At 41.2% G+C, this 26,665-nt stretch overlaps 1 protein-coding gene across 2 annotated transcripts in view; it reads left to right on the top strand.

Moving 5' to 3' along the window:
- Window positions 1-26,662, top strand: part of ldlrad3 (low density lipoprotein receptor class A domain containing 3) — a 96,155-nt gene extending 69,493 nt beyond the window's left edge. For both annotated transcript variants that reach the window (XM_058407877.1, XM_058407876.1), the window contains exons 5-6: window positions 21,606-21,972; window positions 23,152-26,662. In XM_058407877.1, coding sequence (XP_058263860.1) covers window positions 21,606-21,972; window positions 23,152-23,377 — 593 coding nt within the window. In that variant the 3' untranslated portion in view covers window positions 23,378-26,662. The remainder of the gene's footprint in view (window positions 1-21,605; window positions 21,973-23,151) is intronic.
- The last annotated feature ends 3 nt before the right edge of the window (window positions 26,663-26,665 follow it).

Here is a 26,665-nt window from a genome sequence, read left to right as displayed (position 1 = left end):
CCACTGACAACAGACTGACATGTTACATTAAGCTGCAAAAGGACGCGGTCAACAAGAGCAGTACAGGCACACACACACACACACACACACACACAGCAGTGTCTTTACCGAGAGAGGGATTCTGCAGGTGTTACCGTGAAGACGGAAGAAACGTACGTCTGAAACATCCACACACTGTGAGTTATTAGTATTATTAGCATCTTTCCCCCAAATGGTTAAAAACTCTTATTAAAGACAAAACTCACATTCTTGTGGTTGTCAAGTTTCAAACCAACCAAGCAAATGCTACTTTCATAACACCAAGCTGTTTGGAAGCTTCCCAACAATGAAGCCTTTCCTGAGAGCACAAAATGCAGAGCCTATACTTATCCCAGCAGTGTTAGAACCACCGCTCACACTGTAATCAGATGAAGCCAAAAGCAACTTATTTTGTTATGTAAACCGTGTGTGTGTGTGTTTGTATGTAGTATGCTTCTTTTTGTTTTTTAGCTCAGTAGCAGTTGTAAGCCATACCCAAGCAGTAATGAAGAAGCACAGATGGACATTATTCCTCCTCTCCGTAGCTCTGAGTAGGACACAGAATCTAACCCATTAATGTGTGTGTGTCTCTGTCTGTGCATGTCTCTGTGTGTGCATGTGTGTGTGTGTGTCTCTGTGTGTGCATGTGTGTGTGTGTGTGTGTCTCTGTGTGTGCATGTGTGTGTGTGTGTGTCTCTGTGTGTGCATGTGTGTGTGTGTCTCTGTGTGAGTGAGAGAGAGATGTCTACGTTCACTGGCCTGTGCCAGCTCTGAATGGCCACCTTAATTAACCATCTCTCCCTGTAACCATGGTGACATAGTACCCACCTCAACTGTTCCCACACACACTCATCTGTGGGGTTTTTCACTTAAACACATGCACTCTTATTCAATCACAAAGTCACTCTACTCTGCTCACTTTTGTCTACTTATTCACACACACACACACACACACACACTAACTTTTACACTCACTCAAAAATGGCTTAACCTCCCTCATTCACTGTTCCTCACATACATTCATTCATTCTTACACTCCCTCTCTTATTCACTCGCTCATGTCTATACTCTCACACTCCATCACTCTCACACTCCATCACTCTCACACTCATTCACACTCTGTCTCACACTCCATCACTCTCACACTCATTCACACTCTGTCTCACACTCCATCACTCTCATACTCATTCACACTCTGTCTCACACTCCATCACTCTCACACTCATTCACACTCTGTCTCACACTCCATCACTCTCACACTCATTCACACTCTGTCTCACACTCCATCACTCTCACACTCATTCACACTCTGTCTCACACTCCATCACTCTCACACTCATTCACACTCTGTCTCACACTCCATCACTCTCACACTCATTCACACTCTGTCTCACACTCCATCACTCACACTCTGTCTCACACTCCATCACTCTCACACTCATTCACACTCTGTTTCACACTCCATCACTCTCACACTCATTCACACTCTGTTTCACACTCCATCACTCTCATACTCATTCACACTGTCTCACACTCCATCACTCTCACACTCATTCACACTCTGTTTCACACTCCATCACTCTCATACTCATTCACACACTGTCTCACACTCCATCACTCTCACACTCCATCACTCTCACACTCATTCACTCTCACACTCATTCACTCTCACACTCCATCACTCTCACACTCTGTCTCACACTCCATCACTCTCACACTCTGTCTCACACTCCATCACTCTCACACTCCATCACTCTCACACTCCATCACTCTCACACTCATTCACTCTCACACTCATTCACTCTCACACTCATTCACTCTCACACTCTATCACTCTGTTTCACACTCATTCACTCTCACACTCCATCACTCTCACACTCATTCACACTCTGTCTCACACTCCATCACTCTCACACTCATTCACACTCTCACACTCCATCACTCTCACACTCATTCACCCTGTCTCACACTCCATCACTCTCACACTCATTCACCCTGTCTCACACTCCATCACTCTCACACTCATTCACATTCTGTCTCACACTCCATTACTCTCACACTCATTCACTCTCACATTCACTCTCACACTTTGTCTCACACTCATTCACTCTCACATTCACTCTCACAGTCTCACACTCATTCACTCTCACATTCATTCTCACAGTGTCTCACACTCTTTCACTCTCACATGTATTCACTCTCACACTGTCTCACACTCATTCACTCTCACACTCATTCACTCTCACACATTCACTCTCACACTGTCTCACACTCATTCACTCTCACACTCATTCACTCTCACACTGTCTCACACTCTTTCACTCTCACACTCATTCACTCTCACAGTGTCTCACACTCTTTCACTCTCACACATATTCACTCTCACAGTGTCTCACACTCATTCACTCTCACAGTGTCTCACACTCTTTCACTCTCACACACATTCACTCTCACACTGTCTCACACTCATTCACTCTCACACACATTCACTCTCACACTGTCTCACACTCATTCACTCTCACACTCTCACACTCATTCACTCTCACACTGTCTCACACTCTTTCACTCTCACACTCATTCACTCTCACAGTGTCTCACACTCTTTCACTCTCACACATATTCACTCTCACAGTGTCTCACACTCATTCACTCTCACAGTGTCTCACACTCTTTCACTCTCACACACATTCACTCTCACACTGTCTCACACTCATTCACTCTCACACACATTCACTCTCACACTGTCTCACACTCATTCACTCTCACACTCTCACACTCATTCACTCTCACACTGTCTCACACTCTTTCACTCTCACACTCATTCACTCTCACAGTGTCTCACACTCTTTCACTCTCACACATATTCACTCTCACTGTCTCACACTCATTCACTCTCACATTCACTCTCACATTCACTCTCACACTCATTCACTCTTACACTTTGTCTCACACTCATTCACTCTTACACACACTCATAACACTCCATCACTCTCACATTCATTCACTCTCACACTCTGTCTCACTCATTCGCTCTCACACACACACTAACACTCCATCACTCTCACACTCATTCTCTCTGAGACTCATTCTAATACTCCATCACTCTCACACTCACTCTGACACTCGCTCTCTCCCTCTACACACATTTACTTGCACGCTCAGTCACTATTCAGTGATTTACTCTTGTAGTCACCCACTTATTCTTAGTCTCGCTCTTACTCTTGTTCTCTTAGGTCCAGACGCAAGATGCATGAAATAGTTGGTCTGATTCCGACTTGGCTGTTAACGTATGGCCCTACTGATAAATCCTATAGCTCTTTTTATTGTGTTTACAGACACACATCAACACAGCTCCAAATTGTTTGACTACTGAGATGTCTTTTGCAAAATACCCCTCGGCCAGTAGAAAGCTGAATGACATTGTGTTTTCACTTGATTTTCTAAACTGAAAGTTGATTTTGCTGCCGTATTACTCTCTCTCTCTCAGTCCAGGCCATTACTAATCGATCATGGCTATACTCTACTCCCCTGTAACAGCTCGTGCTCCACAGTGCAAGATTTAAAGGGTTAAAAGCGGTCATTTTGCAAATTCAAGGTCAGCAGGCACATATAAACACAAAAATAGAAAATTAATATTATATAGAAGGACTACAAGCAGTGAAAACCATGCTGCCACCATGTCTTTTTAACTTACCTTGTACTGAGCTGGTTGGTAATTCAACCTCTATTCCATCAGCATCACACCATGCCGCACCAAACCCTTCAACCAGTGTACCTATTTATTCAGTTAAATACAAGCCTGTTTACACCCGGGTTCTGCAGTAATATTGCATGGCAGCATGCATATTTGTATGCAGCCACTTAGCATAAGCAGGTTTAAAGAGTGTAATGGTGCGCAAAGACCTCTGGGATATTTGAGGGCTGAGAGCATTTACCCATCTGGAAAATGTTACCATTAAAAAAAAAACACACACACCCTTTGTGAAAGATGACACGAGGACCGAATATAAATGGCTTCAGAAAGGGTGGAGGAAGAGTGATGGTGTGTCAGAGAGAGTGTGAGACGGCACGAGTGGGAAAATAAGAGAGATGAGAAGCTACAGAATGCGGGAGAGATGAAGGAAAAGGCGGGAGGGAGAGGGACAGAAAAGGGCATAGATGAAATCGAGGATTATGTAGAGTACTAAAAGACAGGATATTAAAGGGCTTCTTCATAGCCGGTGGGTCAGAGAAAGCAAAAAACGAGAGCAAAAGAAAATTGAGGAAAAGTAAACAAGAGAAAACAGGCAGTGGAAGAAAGCGCGAGAGAGAGTTATTGTTTTGTCGATTATGGAAAACAACTCAAAGCCTGAAAATATTATCAGCTGGCACAGTATTACAGTCGCACACATCCATTCACAGGAAGGCCACCTACTGTCACACTATCTTAGAAATAAAAACGATTTCATATCTATACACATTCCTAGACCTGTGTGTGTGTGTGTAATTGTCTGTGTGTGTATGTGTGTGTGTGTAATTGTCTGTGTGTGTGTGTGATTGTGAGGTCCTGTGCCCCATTCCTCTTCCTGCACTGATTTTTCTAGCACTGTATTTCCCAGGAAATCTCGTAAGCTGCTCAAAATGGTAATTTTCCTGTGCTCCTCTGAGGCTCTTATTTTTATCTTCAGTTTTTATTTCTCCTTCAATCCTTGTCTCTAGCACTCCTTCATTCCTCCACGAGCCACGTCTGCTGATTTTCTACTGAGCAGAGAGAGAGAGAAGAAGAAGGAGAAAATGGTTCACCTTTCAATACTCCTGTGATGTGTGTTTCTCTTTTGTTCTCCCGTGCTGCATGTTAAACATGTCAAGCCATGACAGGCGTGAGGACAGACCATGTGTAGAGTGAGAAGCGATGGAGGTAATAATAAAGTGTGGGATGTTGATGATAATCATAGCCATACGAGCTTTTAATGGCTGCTTGCTTATGACTGACTGTCATGAAGGTAGGAAATCTAATAAGCAACACAAGGACTAATTAAAATTACCGCATGTCAAAAATGACACAAGCAACGCAAGTTCACTGTGGATTGCATCCATGTGTGTTAAATAAGGATGAGAATATTCACACCTCTAACTATTAACGATTCAGTTGCTGTATAATGTTAGTTCATGTTGCTGTATGATGTTTAGTCACATTGCTGTACTATGATCAGTTTTCAGTTATTTAGTAACATAGTCGTGTTGCTGTATGACCAGTTGTATGACGATCAGCCGTGTGCCTATACAGCAATCTGTTTACTTTTGTACAATGAAGTTGTATCACTGTACAGCACAGTGACGTCTCTCATGATCAGTCATTTATTCCGTGTAATAATGAAGGATGTTGCTGTATGACTCACTTTGCAGTCAGTGAGAGTCAGTCCTTTCTTCAGTAGATGTTTCATAATTGTTCACATTTCTATATGATGATTAGTTGCATTTCATAATGCTGACTGAAACGTGTTAATATATAAAGATCAGTCATGCTAATGTATAATAAGTTGATTTATGCCCTATTTGTCACATCTCTTTATGACGATCAGTAAGATTGCTGTATGTCAGAAAAGTTTGCACAGTATCAGATAAGCTGCTTCCGTCCAGACAGTTCCAGACACACTCCCGTCCCTCCCGGTGTGCCATTTATTAAAGCAACTCAGGCTAATTTCAAGTACCAGCAAGTGATCTTCTCTCCACTGTTTGCAAAGAGGAAGCTGAGTGTGTGTGTTCTCTGTCTTTGTCTTATAAACAAATCTCTTTTTTTTTTAATGACCACATCAATTTGTTGGAGGATAGAGTGTGTAAGATGCATTGATGTCTATGTAGGTGATTCCCAGTGGGTAATCCTGACACTGGCAGCAGAAAGAGAAAAGATTTGTGTGAGTTTGCATGGGGGATTCATCTGCACAGGGATCCATCTGCTCATTTACTAGGCTAATGGTATTTCTGCTTTGTCCTTTAGTTTTATTCTCTCTGCTGCAATTTCACAGATACTTGCATAATTGATCGAGGCCGGCATTCACTGGAATGTCTCTCTCCTTGCGGTTGTGCTGTAATAAAAGTTAATGGCCATTACTGCTTAGGAATATGATTATCAAGCTGACATTATAGACAGTATATGAACTATTCCCATTGTAAGCACATCATTATTATGGTTCAAATGGAAGTATTACACACATGGACCGTGAAAATGCTTTTAGACATCTGTAGAGAGACGTGTTTAATTGTTCTATGCCCTGTGTTTCAGAGTAGCAGATCTTGTTAGGCATTCAGGTCTCAAAAGCCATGAAATTGCTTTGAAGAATGCGGGCTCTCTTTGCTTTCCTTCTTTAGTGAACATTGGCAGTGTTTGTTGTCGGGCCCTCTGTGTCTTCTTAATTCTCTTGTGTTCTCCGCTTTTTGGCAGAGGAAAGAGCGAGAATGTCTATTCAAAGACCGAGTCCTCTGCTCCGTTTTCCCGAAGAGACAGACAACAGACTCTAGTCTCCCAGCCACTCCACTTCCTAAGACCTCTATACCCTCCCTTTCTTTCATTTTCTCTCACTCTCAGCATGTGTGACTGAATGCTTTTACCACTGCTTAACCAGCATAAGTGCCGTGCAGCTCTCTGTGCTTTCAGCTTCACTACAGTATGCGTCACGAGAGTCTAATTCACTTGGTCGAGCTCTTCTGTTATTGATGGACATGGATAAGAGATGGCAGACTGCAGGACCTTAGGCTGAGCTGTAGTGTTTGAGCTGGATAACAGCGCTCAGTGGACATGCCTTTACCACAGGATGGATAGAAGCCTTTTTGTTTCAGCCGGATCAAGGTTAAGAGGCAACGTCAGAGAGAAAAAAGAAGAGAGAGAGAGAGCTCTGTCTGTGCTGGGTCTTGGCAGTTCTCACAGTTCTGTCATGGCTTTGGTTTATCAGACCATGACGTGACTGGTGACTATGAAATGATGTCCCATTCTCTTTCTCACCCCAAAACACCCCCTATTGAGCCTTCTCTCTCTCTCTCTCTCTCTCACAGACACATACAAATCCTAGAATTCATTGTTTTTAGCTTGCTACTGTACCACTTACAACCAAAGCATGTCTATTTCAACCCCATCACATCTAAAACTGTTCTAAAGTGGCCCCTTCATTACACAGAATGTCATCTGAGGAATGGATTTGTTGCACTACATCACTTCTCATGTGGTTTGAGTTACTCTGAGGAATGCTGAGTGAGTTAGTGAGAGAGATTTAGAGATGTGTGTATTGTGTTTCACTGGCAGGTTTGACCTCTCTGTATATCTGCATATCACTACTAACCTGCATAACACTGATCACCAATCAGCAGTAGGAACAAGCACCAGGGCAGCTCAGGTACTCATATTTTGTGCACTTGATGAAAGATAATGGCAGAGAGTCTCTGGCTAACATTTCAGGTTTTAGCAATGTTGTTCTCTTGGGTCTGGCTAGCATATTAGTTTTCAGCATTTCTTCGGTATGTTATATGACTTGGAGGTGTTCAAATAAAACCACTGAAGGTCTAGTTGCATAAAATGCTGTGCTTGGATCAGATAAGCAGCTATGACTGAAAGGTGAAAATAGTTTTCATTTAAATGCGTAATTTCTAATGATTTATTTCTGACTATAAATAAGCAGTTTATGCTTTGTTGTTCAGTGCTGCCTTGTGTTATTATTTTTGACTACTGCTACTGCCTGAAACAATGATGTGCACATGACTGCATTTGACCACGTATAAATCCTTACCTGCAACGTTTGACCGATCATCTCCACTCCTGCAGTTATACACCGATCAGCCATAACATTATGAGCACTGAGAGGTGAAGTGAATAACATTGATGATCTCCTCATCATGGCACCTGTTAGTGGGTGGGATATATTAGGCAGCAAGTGAACATTTTGACCTCAAAGTTGATGTGTTAGAAGCAGGAAAAATGGGTAAGTGTAAGGATTTGAGCGAGTTTGACAAGGACCAAATTGTGATGGCTAGACAAGTGGATCAGAGCATCTCCAAAACTGCAGCTCTTGTGGGGTGTTCCCGGTCTGCAGTGGTCAGTGTCTATCAAAAGTGGTCCAAGGAGGGAACAGTGGTGAACCGGAGACAGGGTCATGGGCAGCCAAGGCTCATTGATGCACATGGGGAGCGAAGGCTGACCCGTGTGATCCGATCCAACAGACGAGCTACTGTTGCTCAAATTGCTGAAGAAGTTAATGCTGTTTCTGATAGAAAGGTGTCAGAATACACAGTGCATGATGGGTCAGGGCTGTTTTGGGAGCAAAAGGGGGACCAACACAATATTAGGCAGGTGGTCATAATGTTATGCCTGGTCTGTGTATATTTTTTCTTTTTTTTCCCCCAAAGTTAATTTTTTTCCCCATTTTTTCAACAAATTAGTTACTCAAAACACCATGACTCTGACCAGGAAAAAGCAATAACTGGAGAATGAATAAATGCATCATGCAGATCTATGTGTGTTTCCTGTACATTTCTTTGTTAATAAATAATGACCTTGCATTTGCCTGCAAGCTTCATATCTGACCACCTATATTCATAATCTCTACTCCGTTTTTATCTCGAAGAGGAGGGAGTAAATGACCATTCTGTTTTCATCAAACCCTCCCTTTCAGCCTCCTGTACCTCTCTCTGGACCGATGAGCTCTGCTACAGTATTTTTCCAGTGCTATATTCAATCTGGTGAAATTCTTTGATGGGTCTGCCTCAAGACTGCAGTCTGACAGTTGACATCCCCTGCACTAACTAGATCATCTCTATTGCACATCAGCTACCAGCCTGGATGTGTGGCTCTCAGCATGTCACAGGGCAGTCAAATGTATCTGGGAGGTAAATAAACTGCGCTTATCTGTATACGTGAGCTCACGGTTAGCTGGTGTCTCTCTGATTGATAGAGGAGAGAGAAATATTATCCTTCCCACCCAGAGAACAGCTGCAATTATGACATCGTGGATGCTGAGCTGTGGATGGCTGTGGTATGGTCAGGATTCAAATTTCTAACAGAAAGACATTCATGCTATCATCAGGAGAAGCTGAGTCTGAAATAGGTTTTAGTGTGTGCTGTAAATTTTATTTATCTCATTTTTATACAACCGAGCAATTAAGAGCCTTGCTCAGGGACCCAGCAGTGGCAGCTTGATGGACCTGGGATTCAAACTCACAACCTTCCAATCAGGAGTCCAACACCTTAACCAATAAGCTTCCACATCCCCCAGTGCTGTTCAGATATATCTAGTCAGTTTTCTCAGAGTAGTTAACTAAGATAGTAAAGTAGTAATACAGCTCTGGCCTAGAGTAAGTGGCGTCAGTCTCTGATCTGAAATTATGATGTTATCATTTCAGTCTCTGTCTTGCCACTGTGCTTCTGCACTTCATCTCAAATAAACAGTACAGCTCTCTTTCTAAAAGGATTTATATTTTGTTCCTTGGACTTCAATCAATGCTAAAAGTATTTGGTGAAGTTAAATGACGTTTCAGACATTTATTGTCTTGTCATGATTGATCATTGCAGTCACTCTTGAGTACTCAGGCTATGCTTCAGTCCCCCCCAGTACTGATGGTGCAGGGAGCTCAGATCTGCTCAGAGCTATCACTACATTTCAACCTGTCTCTGTTCCTCCAAGTCTCAGTCCATTTCAGTCTCCCAAATAAAATTTGCCAAGGTTATGGATCACACAGCCTACTCATTCAGCCTGTATGTTTTTTTCTCCCTCTCTTCTTAGTTTTAAGTTGCAGAAAAGTAGCTGCTGAAAGGTGTGACTTTATATTGTGACTCAGACAGGACTAAACTAATGTTCTTGCTTCGCCTGACTGTTCACTGTTGTTCTGAATGCTCTGGGCAACATGTTCATCACAATCTGTATACCAGGGATCGTGTTTTCACTTCATTTCTTGTTGGCATCAGTGTGAGACTCTCCTCTCCATCTGTGCTTGTGGTTGGTGTGAACCTTGGGGGAGATTTGTTTCTTGTTCACTAGACTTGGTCGATACAGGGCACCTTACGCAGTAGTTCTGTGAATTAAATAATATATAGGCCTATCTTTCTGTATTCTCTATTTTCCAGTATTGTTCTCGTTTAGTTGTGTGCATGTGCATGACTCCAGTCAGTTCTGTCGATTTTTTCTTGTAAAGTGGTTTCATGATAAATCAAATGTAACACCACAGTTGATCATCAATGTGTAGCTGAGAAGTATATCTTAGAAAAGAAGCTCTTGCGCATTTATTATTAGACACAAAACTAACCATGGTCCCATATGTCTGAGATCACGGAAACACTAACTGTGCTAGCAACATCCCCGTGATGCAAAGTGTGGTGCACAAGCACTGATGTCTGAGAGGAATAGCAAAAAATACAACAGCAAACAGAAAGCTAGCACCACATTCACTAAGTCAGGGGTGTCCAAAATTATCCGCAAAGGGCCGGTGTGGGTGCAGGTTCTCATTCCAACTGAGCAAAAGCCACACCTGAGTCTACTGAAAGCCAAGATCAGTTGATTAGCCAGTTGGAATCAGGTGTAGCTTCTGCTTGGTTGGAATGAAAACCTGCACCCACACCAGCCCCTTCTGGATAAGATTGGACACCCCTGCACTAAGCATATCGCAAATTGTTCATTATAAATGCATTAGATATGCTTTAGCATGAAGTTTTCCACCTGTAACTATACTGTGCAGCTATTCTGAAAAAGTTCTTTTTCTCAGCACAATTTACCATCATTCTAAATATGAAGACTAGTTCTGAGTACAGGCGTATAATGCCTTGATGCTTCACGGTGCAAACATTTTCTGCAGAAATCTGTCGATTCACATCGTTAAAATCAGCATTTTATCAATTATACATCTCCTGCAGTTTCACTCTTTGAACACCAGAGGTCTGCTCAAGCCATACAATATACATAAAGAGAGAAAAAGCTAGACTCGATCTCCAGCTCCAGATCGCAATAACTGACACGCACTTTAAGTTACACAACCAAATGATAACACTTTTATAAAGCTCTTCAAGATTTGGGGTATTATTTTGAGGCACTATTTCCAGTTAAAATGAAGACTGCTGCAGAGCTTGTTATTTTTCACTTGAGACTTTCAATTACATTATACATAATATATATATATATATATATATATATATATATATATATATAATAGAAAATTATTTAGTTTTATACAATGTTTTAGATATTTTTTACACTAGTCCGAATTTTTCTTCATTCAAATTTTGTTCAAAATATTTTGCGTGTCTAATTGAACTGAAGTGGAGAGTATCGTTATACCGCTTGCTCTACCCCTAGTTTATTCAATAAAATTTATTTGCCCCAGTGTGTGTATTGCAACATTACAGACTGCTTATTGGTTATCTATAACATAGTGATACTGTACATACTCAAGACTCCCAAATTTGGTAAAGAGAGCTCTACTGAACATCTGGAAGTTATGCAGATGATAATATTCATTTAAATTTTTGCTAAACTAGTTCCTTATAGAATAAGTCAGCTGTGCTTAATAATGTGGCTTGACCCATGGATATAAAGAGTTGGACATGGATTTATAGGTTTCAGGTGAGATTGCTCTGTTGCTCCAGTGCAGGAATAACTATATTAGCATCTACATTTGAGGTAATGGTGCAAATTTTCTGCTGTTTGTCTTAAAAGAAATGACAAGTATCTAGTGTGTGCTCTTTACACAGTGTGTGGATGAGAGGAAGTAGGAGACAGAAGAGTTTGCGTGGTGCTGGAGAGGCTACAAGATTAACACTCGTCTCCTCGTCTTCTGTCATTATCACTAAAGCCCATGCAGAAAGGCGGTCTTTAAGATGGCGGTGATTAAGGCAGACTGTCTTTTTAGCGAGCTAGTGAGGATAATGAACTTATTTAGGTCTGTGTGTGAAAGCCTGAAATCTAGTCATTAGTTCAGCAGGCCATTTTTTGTCTTCTTTTGTGAGAAAGTAGGGAGAGGTGGTAAAGAGAGTTGATAAATTGGAAATCTGTAGAACAGCGGGATTTTAAACCGAAATGCATTACGCGTGGTTGAGATGGAGGTTTGTGGTCTAGCAAATGTGGCACTGCATTATGCTGGAGTGAACATTAAAACACCATTTTGACAGATGATGGGAGAATATTGCGTTTTTGAAGTAAAGACTGAAACGTAGACTGTGTGTGTGTGTGTGTGTGTGTGTGTGCGCTGCAAAGTTTACTTTTAAACATTAAACCTTGCTGATTGGCTGAGCCCGTGCTGACGGCTCAGTGAAAAATAGCTGCGCTCTCTCCCCAAGCATTCATTGTTCTTTAGCAGGAGGCTTTTATGAGAGTGTGGACCTTTCTCCACCAGGGTGCCCACAAATTCAATCTCCATGGCGACAGGACCCTTACAAGGGCTATGTATTCAAAGCAATCTAACGGTTCCGGCGTGAACTTTGACCCTTTCCCTTTTCTCTCCTTTGTTCTTAGGAAAATGCCTTAGCTTTCAGACAAAACAATACTCTAGTACTAGCCCACTGTACCACAGCATGTCAATAGCTTTCATTATGTTTTGCAAGTATGTGAGATGTAAGTGAACAAGACTGGCATGTGTGCATCGGAAAGAATGCAAGAAGTTTTGTGCTGGGACAAATCACTTTCGCAGTGTATTCTCTGAGCTCTGTAACAGATGTTTGACTGAACATTAATATCATTTTCAACTCCTGACTGAGTTATAAATAAAGACTCATTTAAAGGAGCGTAATTAACAAATAACAGTGCATAATTAACACATAATTCCTGGAATTGTTCAAGAAAATATTCACATAAATGTTTATTGGCAGAATTCAGCAACTGTCCTTAAATGCCCAGAGTTTTGTTTTACAAAAAAAGAAAGATTTCTATTCTTTTGCTGCTAAACAAATATCAAATGTTTATGTCTGGAATACTGGCATATATACGGTATGTCTGCTAGGTCGATATTAGGATAAAAACACGAGTATGTTGAGTAAGATTAATTGAAGATTAAAGTTCAGATGACTGTGATTTGGTTCTAAAGGTTAAGTTGAAACCAACTTTATGGTAGCTTTAGTAAACTAAATAAATGTGGAAGACAAGAAAAATTTTTTTTTTTTTTTTTTTTACTGTGGAGCTTTCTCACTGCCATCTTCTCCCATGCCTGTCAACTTAACAAGGATGAAATCCTACACGGCGAGATGCAGTGTGGTTTCGGAGCTATGCTGCACACGGCTGAGTCGAGGTCATGTGTCAGCCGATATTAATGGAGAGCCGCTGGAATCAGAACGGTGCGCTTGTAGCTACAGGGTACTCGATTAAATGGTAATACTTAATGAAAAACTGATGTTTTCTAAAGACTCGTCCTCTCAATCAGTGTGAGCCAGCAAGACGTTCCTAGCATCGAATAGCCCCAAGTTGGTAAAACCTCTCCTCCATTAAGCACCTGTCACAAAACTGCAAACTCGTACAAGAGTCCCACCTTCTTCAAAATGAATGAAGTCCAACCGTCCAAAGGAGTGCAGTAAGATTCATAGCCAGAAACGTATCAAAATTTGCTATTTACAACTAAAAAAACGGAAAGACCCACTCCAGGGGCGTTTCAGCATTTCATTGGATGAACACAAGACTAGTACAGAATAAATCATCCAAAAAAAGATATCCATAGAGTCAGTAGAAAGTATAGAATTAATATGAGAATATTCCCAAATCTGTATATTTTTTCTATTATATACTGCTGTATATAAGAGACAATTTTTTATTCTTGATTTCAGGGACTTTTAAAAAACACATTATCTACGACTTGCAAATGATTCCCTGTGGGATCTTACAGCTTGTACATGCCTGTAGGAGGACGAGTAAGAAAGATTGCGGATCTCACAGGAGTGAACGATTTATTATATACCGGAGAGACGGAGCATGAAAGGCTTGGAGTCGAGCATGGAGCCGAGACGGTGTTCATGGCCCAGTCATGTCGATGAGCTCCATCTATCTCTGCCAGAGTGGGCTGAGGGGGCATACACCAGCGTGGGTGTGTGTTCATCTCTTCACAGTTAAAAGGACTCCTGTTTGCTCTCAGTGCTGAGAAACAAAAACGCATTTTTGCTGGATATGAGAGAAATGAATTCTATTCTCTAGTGCTGTGGAGTGTGTGTGTGGGGGTGGTATGTGGGCGGAAGGGTGTTACAGCTAGTATGAAGGTCTTTTAGGCAGATGGCAGACCCCTTCATTTGGCACAGATAAAAGCGCCCCCATCTTGTTGGTGCTATGAGAGACTGTCCATGTTGGAGAGTGTCTCTCTTCTCTGCTCGTCTTTTTTGTGGGGTTCTGGAGAGTTTCTCTTGAAGTGCTCAGTGATGCATGTGATGGCAAATGTGGCAATGTGCTGCCCCCTACTGCTGGAGTGCTTCATTTGTATGCGTTTCGCATTCCAGTTACAGTTGTCCTTCTTACATTGTTGTTGGAAGCAAGGTTATGTGTTTTCAGATTGTAAAGACAAAGCATATTTCCATGTAGAGTCATTTATTTCTGATTATTTAAATGCAATGAACAGTTGAGTCCTTGCTTCTAAAAACATTTTGTATTTCATTTCAGTATTTTTGTGTGTGTAGAAATGTGTGATGTTGCACTTATTCTAAATGAGCACTTGTGCTGTGTATTTGTGTCAAGGGGAGAGTTTAATCTAATGCCAAGCGCTCATTAGCATTTCTATAGGCAGGTGTCCAGTCGGAGATAGAGTGCTTTTTAAAATCATTGTGTCTATGCAGGCAGCTGCCATGTTTCTCCACTGTAGGACAAAGAGACAGGTTTTAGACAAGAGTTCTTTCAGCAGGCGCCATGTCACAGGGGGTTTTGTGCTGTTAACTAAATGCTTGGTACAGCTGTAATACACATCATATACTGGATAAAGGAATTTTTTCAAATGATTCTGAAATATTTCAGCATATGTGCTGTGAAGGTATGTCCATATTAACTGACAGAAAGTTTAACAGCGTAGTTTGGAGTGCTGTTTTCCCAGTAGTCAGTAATCAATAACTGAAAAAATGAGGTATAAATTCCAGCACTGTCAGCTTGATCTGTGAACTCTGGTTCTGACAGTTCCACAACCTCAGCTAAATCACTGGAGTTTAATCCCAGCACAACGTGGCCAAAGGTTTGTGGACACTTCACCATTACAACAGTATGTTGGTGTTCCCAAGTCTGTTGCCAGTACACAGATGTCTTTGTATGCCTTGAGCATAACAAAGATATTTCACTGGAACTAAGATACCCTCCATGACAATGCCCCTGTGCATAAAGCCAGATCCATGGAGACATGGTTTGACAAGGATGGATTAGAAGAACTCAGGTAGCCTGCACCTCAACCCCAATGAACACCTTTGGGATGAACTAGAAAATTAACTGGACCTCAGACCTCCTGACATCATGGCCTGATGCTCTAGTGATTGAGTAATGACTAAACCCCAACGTCTAGTGGAAAGCCTTCTCAGAAAAATAGAGATTATTAGAACAGCAAAAGGAGGAATCGATCTAGATTGGGATGTTCATCAAGCACATGATAACTTTTGAAATAGTTTTCTTTCCACATTTTCTGACTATTTGGCTGATTCTGTGTAATTTAAAGTACAGCAACCTAAACCTAAGGATGTGAGTACATTACGCAACACTGCACCATATCTTACAAATGGAAAAGTTGGGTTTTCATCGCCATATTAACACCTTATTTGCATATTTGTATCTGTATATTTCCTTTATGGCTAGGTTGACGGGTTGTGTGCACATTCATGCTGAACGTGTCGTTCTATGTCCTAACAGCTTCATATCGGAGTACGCTTTGGTGTCCAACATAAAAGTAGAAAACTTCTCACTTGTGCAACTTTTTTTGTTGCATCCCCTGGGATTCCAGTCCCAGTGCACACCTCTCATGCTCTATGAAAACTCTCTGGCGCTGAATTCCAGTAAAACACATTATCTATTCCACTCATTTTGAATAATGTATTCAGTTTTACATCCCTGTCAAGGAGACACCGATCCATGCATGAATTTCCAATGCATTTTCAATATAGTATCAGCGCTCCATTATGCATGTTGCATTATCCTCCTTAAATATTTTCTAGCTTCAGTCCAATATACAGTGTACCTTTAGAGAGAACATACCGGCTGCCATATTTGCTCACTTCTCAGTCCACTGAACAATCTGCTCATGTCACAGCTGTCTATCCTCACTCTTTACTCAGTGCCGTCTCACTGATCGCACGGCCTATCTGCTGTGCTGACATTTGCTTTTAGCTTCAGGGTGTGCCGTACTATTTTCTCAAGCAGAGCGGACAGACAGAAAATCATAATTGCAGAATTAATGCATTGAGACACTATTTTACTAAACAATTGTGTTTGTCTTAATGATTATATGTATATCAATACCTATTTCTATTGGAAAGTGCAAGAAACAATAAGAATCAATGCAGATACATTCATTGTGATTTAATAAAAACCTGAAAGTTCCTACAACAGTTGTACTTGCATGTGCTACTTAATGCATCAAGAGACATTATATTGTACACGACTCAGGCATAACATTACGATCAGTGAGAGGTGAAGTGAATAACACTGATGATCTCATCATGGCACCTGTTAGTGGGTGGGATATATTAGGCAGCAAGTGAACATTTTGTCCTCAGAGTTGATGTTAGAAGCAGGAAAAATGGGTAAGGATTTGAGCGAGTTTGACAAGGGCCAAATTGTGATGGCTAGACCACTGGATCAGAACATCTCCAAAACTGCAGCTCTTGTGGGGTGTTCCCTGTCTGCAGTGGTCAGTATCTATCAAAAGTGGTCCAAGGAATGAGTGGTGAACTGGCGACAGGGTCATGGGCAGACAAGGCTCATTGATGCACGTGGGGAGCGAAGGCTGACCCGTGTGATCTGATCCAACAGATGAGCTACTGTTGCTCAAATTGCTGAAAAAGTTAATGCTGGTTCTGATAGGAAGGTGTCAGAATACACAATGCATGATGGGTCAGGGCTGTTTTGGGAGCAAAAGGGGGACCAACACAATATTAGGCAGGTGGTCATAATGTTATGCCTGGTCGGTGTATATGCAGAAGGCCATAAACATTTACTGGTGTTTAATATTGAGGACACAAGCAGGATAACAGGCAAAATATTGTTGACATGTGACTTCAAAAATGTAAAAAGGAATGTCGGCGCCAACATAGCTTTACCTCTGCACTGATTAATTTTCACTTTTTAAATAGTTTTTTTTCTTCAAACATAATGTCAATACGCCAACTCATCAAACTCATTCACCTCTGTTTTTATACACAGGTATAGAGAGTTAAGTTTAAGATCATTGGCATGTCTGTATATTATGTTTATATATATGCTATATTTTACAGTTTATTTATTGTTGTTTACTTCAGATATTGTTTGGTGAACATGGGCTTATTATTTGTGAAAAACTATTACAGAAGAAGAAGCCAGCTATGTCCTTGCACATAGAAATTTGGGATATTTATAAACCAGGGACTTACTGTTGATTTTGCTGTCGCAGCTCATTCATGTAAAAGCTCGACTTTTCATGCAGGGCTGTCAGTGTTAATTTAATGAGGAACAGCTGTTGTGCTCTTAACCCCATGATGCACTTTGACATATTACCTTGCCTTCAGTGGTGATATTTTTAGGCTGAGTACAGACACAACAAGCCACTGTTATGGCTTCTGTATTAGTATGACAAACGATCCTACGATCCTCGGCTAGATTTTTTGCACCTGCCCTGTTCGTTCTGAGCCCTCTGTGCCGGCTTCATGGAAGCTTGACCAATAACTGTTAACAATTTCTTTCCTTTGATACTTTCCACTTATGGTCCTCCAGCATGCACATTGGTTTAAATGAATCACATTGCTGTAGCACAACAAAAGCCAGATGATGGTATTATGTTTGTGCATACGTTTTTTTTTACACTGAGACATCATGTCATGCTGTCGGTGTGTATCACAATCTATGTTGATGTGTGTGTGTGTGTGTGTGAGAAAGAGAGAGTTCTCGCCGGATTGTGGAGCTCCGACAGAGTTCCTGTACTGAGTCGGATGTCTGCGAGTCTGCCTGACACTTTTGACTGCTCTCCACATGTGAGCTTCGTGAATAAACCTCTTTGTCTTTGGGAGAGCTTGCCAGCACAAAGCTCTCTGATAAGGCACTTCACCATGGATTCCCAACAACCGAAGACAGAAGTGCAGTTTATAAATTTCACGGAAGGGAGAGCACAGAATTGCATGCCCAGCTCAATTTGCTTTTTGCAATTCCAGCCATTTGCATTTGCTGTAAAAGAAAACATGAGTCAGATTTGTTTATTTCTGCATTTCAGAAAGTTTCATCGATCTATAACGTCTTGCTGGAGTGCCTCAGAGCTCTCCTGCACCCGCTGTTTGCAGTGTGGAGCTCTGCATTGCCTTGCACATTGTACAATCTCCTTCAAAAGTATTGGAATCAAACTCCAGATTTTTATTTATTTGTGAGTTTCGCGTTTGAGATCAACAGCCGAGTATGAGCTAAGAGATCAGAAATTCAGCTTTGGAAAAAATATGGTTAATAAGCCGATCTCATCAACTCTTTGACCTCTGTTTTTTATACACACTTCTCAGAATGTGTAAGGAGAGAGAGTTAGTTTCAAGATAAATGCCATGTCTGTATTCACCTTTGGTGAAAATGAGCATATTATTTGTGAAAAATGTCATTACCTTTCACATTATGCAGTCTCCTTCAAAATTACTGGTATGTTAAATCCTATTTATTTATTTATTTATTTATTGATGTATATTGAAGGGGTTTGGAGTTTGTTTGTTAATAAATAAAACGTGCCATTGTTGGTTGTATAACAACCTTCTGCTTTGCATAAAGTATTATGACATCACATATTCATTTATTATTTTTCTACATCCACATATCCTGTGATGTATTGTTCCTTTTGTAAACACCACCCCCCTCTCTAAGCCACACCCAAAACCTGTACCCATCTCAAAACTATGATTCCTGACTGGAAGCTTAAAGAATGCAAAATTAAAGAAAATTAAAAACAATGTAGGAGACACAGAAAATTGGTGATCAAATCTTATGAGCTGATCTGAACATTACACGCAATCGATTTTAGTCTAAGTTGGTGAAATCTTATCAGGATGCGCTCCAGATCCTCAGTGCTTGCAGTGACCAGGTGTAAGTGCAGTCACTGACGCACCCACACCCCAGTAATATGGAAACACATTGCAGGTTTATTGCTTGTTCCACTACCTCAGTATATTAGGAGGGAGTGGTGGTGGAAGGGAAATAGTCTTTGGAGGTTTGCCTCTGGACTGAAGTGGAAAATCGGAACCTCCTCAGCGCATAAATCTGTGCCATGTTGTTGGTTAATGAAATGCAGGCTGGGAAGAGGGCAGAGTGTGTGCACAGTCACAGGCCAGCAAAAACATAACACCTTGAAAAGGTGCTTTATTTAGGAGCACAAAGTGTATACAATCAAAGACCCTGGCCTGCTTGCTAATGAGAAAAAACATGAGTGTGACAAAGTAGCTTCCCTGTTCACTAACTCCCTGCAGGAAGTTCGCTTTCTTTAGGCCAGAGGAACGAGCAGAATGAGAATGTCTCACTGCCGTCCTGCTCCCTGTAGCAGCAGAGACTCACAATCCGTTTCTGTAAGGATTTCTGTTAAGGATGCCGCAGATTGCACTGTGACACATTAGAGGAGATCTGTACTGATACATACAGGCTCTTAGGTGTCCATTATCGTACATGTGCAAGGGTTAGAGAAGAGTAAGACTCTGTGTGTGTGGGGGGGGGGGGGCTATGTGCTTGTGCATCAGTGTGTATTTTCGTATTAAATAATGTGATTTGTGCTTATTGAATGTAATGGCAGTGCATTAGTTGTGGAGTAGAGGAGAGGAACAGAAGTGCATTAGAGGATGTAAGAAAGCACACTGATAAACTCAGATCTGTTCATTAGAGATGAGCAAATGTTTGGAGCCATCTTATTAATGGTCCACTGTATAGAGATGCTGCTTATCATCTTATAGAGGGTCACAACCAGGCTTGTGTCTTCTCACTAAGTGTTCTCCATCCCATTCTTACAGTATGGTTTCTTTCTTTTATTTTTAAAGCAGGTGCTGTAATCTAAAACACCCTGCATGTAGTTAGAAGACTGAACATACAGCACATTTTTATTTGAATTATATGCCCAGCTTTTATAGCTTTTGAGGGAGCAGGTACATCATCAGCCTGGCAGAGTTCAATTTCTTTCTCAGATATAAAAAGCTCCCCATTGACACATAACATGCATTTGGGAGCCATGTATAGAGCACTGGACTGTCTGTGTGCTTCCTTCCTTTCCTTTCTTCCTCCCATTCCTTTTTTCCTCCTTTTCTTAATACTTTCTGTTCTTTTCTCATTTCCTTTTTCTTTCATTTTTAAAAGCACTATACAAAAAAAAAAATAAATAAATAAACAAATAGAATTGAATTGAATTTTTCCTCTCTCCCCCTTCCAGTTTTCCTCCCTCCATTTCTTCCTTCCTTCCTTCCTTCCTTCCTTCCTCCCTCCCTTCCTTCCTTCCTTCCTTCCTTCCTTCCTTCCTTCCTTCCTTCCTTCCTTCCTTCCTTCCTCCTTTTCTTTCCTTCCATCCTTCCTTCCTTCCTCCCTTTCTTTCTTTCCTTCCTTCCTTCCTTCCTTCCTTCCTTCCTTCCTTCCTCCTTTTCTTTCCTTCCATCCTTCCTTCCTTCCTTCCTCCCTTTCTTTCCTTCCTTCCTTCCTTCCTTCCTTCCTTCATTCCTTCAATTCCTTCCTTCCTTCCTTCCTACCTTTCCATCCCATTTTCCTCCCCATGATGTGTATTTCTCCACCTCTCCTTTTCTTCCTTCCTTATTTTTGATCTTTGTCTCCTTTTGTTATATCTATTATTCTTCTGTTCCTTCATGCCATCAATCCATCCTTTATTCCTCTATTAATGTCTTCTCTCTCTCTCTCTCTCTCTGAGGATAACAGTATTTGAGAGGGAAAAAAAAAGTCAGCAGGCGATGAAATTAAATGTTCTTCTGTTTGTTCTCACTCCCCAGCTTCTTTTTTCCGCTCAGTCTCTGCGCCTCTAATAGCGTTCCCTCTCCTGCTGAATTAGGAGCGCTCTTTGTTCCTCTCTCTAAGTAGCTGTCAGACGCTATTCACAGTTGCCTGGCACCAGTGTTGGTCAGAGAGCGGGAGAGCGACGCCGCGGAGTCTGTTTGTGCTGAAATAATTACAGGAGTAATAACTCTGTGTGCTGCTGTTGTGGCTTGTTCTGTGTCTAATTCCTGTAAAGAATAAAAGATCTAGAGGAGCATGTTGTGAGAGAAATGAAAGTTTTGGATTCTCAGTGTCATTACTGTCCACTCCTGACAGGGAAGATGCCCCAGTCAGTCGATTGCTCTTTCTTCCTTTCCTCCTTCCTTCCTTCCTTCCTTCCTTCTGCCACAGTTGCAGTACATCATACACAACCAAGTGTTTAATTTTGTTCAATCGAATCTTTTGCAATAAAAATGTTTTCTCCTTCTTTACTGTAATGTGCCATGTTTTCTCCTGCAGAGTCTCCAGGTCAGGATTTTGTGACGTTGGACTACCGGTTGCGTTACTACCCCAGCATCACCTACGCCGTTATAGGCAGCGCCATCATCTTCGTCCTGGTGGTGGCGCTGTTGGCTCTGGTGCTGCATCATCAGAGGAAGAGGAGCGTGTTATTGCCCCGCACCGGAAGCCACCCGCACCCTCACCAGCCACTGCTGCTCTCCCGGCTGGTGATAGTAGACAGAGGACATGTCTCACCTCCGTCCTCCTCTCCATCAGCACACTTCAACTCAGCACACAGCCTCCAGCTGCTCACCAGCTCACTCTACCCCCAAGGAGCCCCGCTGGAGTCGCCACCCTCGTACTCACAGGCAGTGCTGGACGTCAGGTAAGCCAGGGACACTCAGTAATGATAGACACTGTTGTGCTCCACGATGATGTAATGTCTAGAAAGCTGAGCTGAAGCTGATATTAATGAGGAAATACGGAGTGTCTGGTTAGTACATATAACGAAGCCCCTCAGGTGAGTGACAGGAAGTCTGCGGCATTATCCACAAATCCAGACACCTTGACTTATGCATCAGTGAAAATCATTCTCAGAAAGATTCAATTATTTTAAATGTATGCATTTTATTTTAATACAAAATTCACAGATTCACAAATAAATAAAAACACAGGAATGCTGACACATTTACCATCTTCACGAAATGCAGATTGTAGACGAGTCGGACGTATGAGAAATTTATTAACTTAATAGTTAATTTAGCTGATGTATGAGCTATCTACAGCACATGTATTAATTAATTCCTTAGTTTTCTTACAGACTAAGGAAAATGAAGGATTATATATATATATATATATATATTATTATCCTCCTCCTCTATAAGCTATGAGTTGCTATACTAAGTCTGGGTAATGTCTATATGTTGTCTCTGTATGTTTAAGACTGTGTTTAATAAGCAGGACAGGTATATGATGGCTGTATAACGGCTGATAAAAAATAATTCTTTCCTTGCTCAGCTTCATCAGCGTCTCTACTGAGCTGCATGTTCCTGATTAGGAAAAGAACTGACTTCCATGCAGACGTATAAATCCACCTAGTAAAAATCTTTCTGCTGACAGCAGATCTTGCACCTCAGCTGATGCGTGTAGTGTAGCACATTATGTAGACATGCTGTAGATACAGCACTGAGGGGTGAAGAGCATTAAATTTGAAAGAGTCTCTTATCAAATGAACGTCAGGTAAGTAGTAGGATTTTCTTTTCTGATGGTTAAACCTACTTATGTGCTAGGCAACATCAAAATAAAATAAAAATAATTAATATGCAGTAAAGCAAACTTAAAATCAGGCTCTGGGGCTTCTGGTGTGTCTTCCTCTGAATGCAAAAGCAACATCATTAACCCTGCACAATCCTTTTTATTTCTATTCTGCCTTCCCCCTGTTTGCATGCTGGAGCTTAAAAGTCTCTTATGTTTCACTCTGTCACTTGATCGGTCCCATCTCAGATCCTCCCTCGAGTTTATCATTGCTGTTTGTAATGCTTTGACATGTCCTCTGTACCTGCAGTCGACCACCGTGGTTTGACCTCCCGCCTCCTCCATACCCTCCTGATGGTGAGGCTGCGTGTGACACAGAGCCACCTGTATATGAAGCATCCACACAAGCCAGCGAGACCCCCGCAGTCCGATCCGAGAGAGCACAAGTACACACCATCAGACTCAGATGTGAAGCAGCACATCCTCAAACCCTCAGCTCAGCTTCCAGCTCCACAGCAGAGTCTCAACAGCTATAGCTGTCCTGTCAGGGGAACGCCGGGACACTTGTACATAGGACACAGAGACATGTATGGGACTCAATGTGGAGAAGGATGAAAGATGGATGAGTGCCATAGCGCTACGTTTGGAGTACCGCTAAAAGTCACCGAAACCAGAGAATCCTTTTTTTGCTTTCCCGAGTAGAAAGCGCCATCTTCTGGGGAGAAATGTGACCTTACAGCTCATGACTTTGCTACGGTGAAAAGACAATCTACTTCACACCTCCGACTGATCTCATACACAAGACTGATTTAGACGTTGCATTAATGATGCAGGCACCAAAACGAGTAGCACTCAAGTACTACAATACTTAAAAAAAAAAAACTCTCCTGAGCTGTTTCTTTATCCATACTTATTTCTTTCAGTGTTTCTTTTTCATCCAACGCTTTATAATATTATAAAAAAAAATCACTATGCAATGTGAACTGTGTAAAAAATGTGTGTAAAAAAATTTCCAAATAGTCCTACCCCATACCCCTATTCTTATCATTAAAGCACTTATTAATTTATCCTGGTGATACGCTTTTGCTCATCGTGTTCCCTGCAATGATTTCTCAAATTAAATTCGCAGTAAGCCCTAAATAGACATCCTTAAGCTGCTTTCACGCTAAGATGCTTTTCTCCACAGTAAAAGTGCTGGATGGTATTCTGACTGATCGTCATTACGCTACCTGTTGAAACATCTACGGGTTTGTGCACACGCACATTACGCTCCTGAGCATCCGCTGATTCATGCTCCTTTAAATAGTTTAATGCTGGAGGTGTTTTCTGATCAAGCCACTTAAAATACGTTTCTGCTGAAGTTATTGTCAGTGGACGTTACACTAATAAAAGTAGATGGCTCTAAATTATACGTAACCATGACAACAGCGGTACTGTTTGTGGTGTCCACAATTTTCTGTTCACATTTGCAGCAGTTTTACAAGTCGGTTTGAGTGACGTGTTTTTCCAAAGCAGCACTGTTTAGTGTCATGGCTCCAGGAACCATCTGAAGGCTGTGAAGTTATGTGTTGTGGAGTAAAGTGAAGTTATTTTTCACTGCAGCAGACGTTTCCCATGTTTTATTAACCTACTTGCATTTACCGGCCCGATAACGTACAACACAATGACTCTGATTTATGCTTTAATTTGTTCTGTTAGAATATTTATGCAATATATATACACTCATTGTCCACTTCATTAGGACATTCATAGTGTTATCTAATCAGCCAATCCCATGACAGCAGCACAATGCATTAAATCATTCAGATAAAAGTAAAGAGCTTAAGGAAATGTTCACATCAGAATAAGGGAAAAAGGCGTGACCTCTGTGACTGTGCCTTGGTGATAAGAGAAGCCAGAGGAAAATGTCCTGATTAGTTTCATCTGATATAGAATCTTATATAATCACTCTTTATAACTGCATCTCAGCATGCACAAAACAGCACGATGCTTGAGCCTGAGAACCCTCTGCTCACAGGGTGTTGGGTGTGGTCATCCCAAGGGATCGACACGTTCTGAAAAACTCAAACCGACAACCATGACACAGTTAAAGACAGCTTTTATTTCATTCTGTTTGATGTGAACTGAAGACGTCTGGTGTGAACTGAAGCTCTTGACTTGTATCTGCATTGAGCTGCTGCTACACGATTGGCTGGTTAGATAAGTGCATGAACGTACAGGTGTTCCTAATAAAGTGGACATTAGGCATAAATACCTATCGCCAAAAATAAAAATTATATTGATCTTGCTTAATTGGTAATATAAATTCTGCCTAGTTAGCTTATCTATCACGATTTATTAACAGCAGTGATTAGCTTTGTGTTGTGTGTCGAGATCACTGATCCTCACAACATTCTCCATGAGCTGCGATCTGATTGGTGGAAAAAAAAACCCTCCTGAAGCCATGTCGTATGTGGCGTTGTTTGTGATCTCATCTTATAATAGTATATTATTATTCCAGTGTTTTTAGTGAAATCCTCTGTTTTTTTCTCCCAGATCAGACTGAAATCATTTGACACTTTCTCTTCCAGGCCAGAGCGCCTGCTGTTCCATTAACCCTGATCCATAAGAGCTGCATTAACCCTCTGTGAGCCAGAGCTGTTTGGTGCATGATGTGATGAATGTGTACTAAACCCCACAGTGCCTTACAGAGTAAAGTTTTTGGATGTCATTAATTACACTTCCTTTATATCTGACAAGTCACTTCCTTTATATCTGACAATCAGTGTATTTTGTTCAGCCTTAATGAATAAATGTGGCCGTTTTAAAGGTTTTACATTCTCAAATCAATCCCAATGTCTAAAAGTTGATCAGGAAGTGTGTTTATTAAATATTCTGTTCAAAGCAGCTGTAAACAAGACTAGTGTTAATTTATACACCGATCAGGCATAACATTATGACCAGTGACAGGTGAAGTGAATAACACTGATGATCTCCTCATCATGGCACCTGTTAGTGGGTGGGATATATTAGGCAGCAAGTGAACATTTTGTCCTCAAAGTTGATGCGTTAGAAGCAGGAAAAATGGACAAGTGTAAGGATTTGAGCGAGTTTGACGAGGGCCAAATTGTGATGGCTAGACCACTGGATCAGAACATCTCCAAAACTGCAGCTCTTGTGGGGTGTTCCCGGTCTGCAGTGGTCAGTGTCTATCAAAAGTGGTCCAAGGAAGGAACAGTGGTTGAGCAACTGTTGCTCAGATTGCTGAAGAAGTTAATGCTGGTTCTGATAGAAAGGTGTCAGAATATACAGTGTATGACGGGTCAGGGCTGTTTCGGCAGCAAAAGGGGGACCAACACAATATTAGGCAGATGGTCATAATGTTGTGCCTGGTCGGTGTACGCTGGCTATTGTGTGTCGATCGGTCTTCACTGTGTAGAAAGATATTTTTAACACTGACGACATTTCGGAGCATTCGTTTAGCCTTCAGATGTGAAGCTGCCGGTTCGAAACGTCACGTCAAAGACAGACAATCTATATCAAGGTATATAATAGACGTGTGAAGGATCAGAACTTGTTTAATGCTGTTTTGTTGAGTAGATAAAAATGCTAATCTGGGAGAAAGTGGGTGTATTTAAACATATATATATATATATATATATTGTGGAATAATATGTTTAAACTGGAAAAAAAAACATGTACATGAAAAAGTATTGCTTCTGTCTTTTTGTTGCCCCCTAGTTATTAAACAGCAGCGCTCCATGCAGGACATCAGCTTGTGGTGTTAGAAATGTAAAATTTGACCAAAGCAGAATTTCTATTGTGTTTCAAAATAAAAAAATAAA

Source organism: Hemibagrus wyckioides, linkage group LG14 (genome assembly GCF_019097595.1).
Source record: "Hemibagrus wyckioides isolate EC202008001 linkage group LG14, SWU_Hwy_1.0, whole genome shotgun sequence".
Lineage (NCBI taxonomy): Eukaryota > Metazoa > Chordata > Actinopteri > Siluriformes > Bagridae > Hemibagrus > Hemibagrus wyckioides.
Note: the sequence above shows the minus strand (reverse complement) of the source record. Positions and strands in the feature narration are given on the sequence as shown.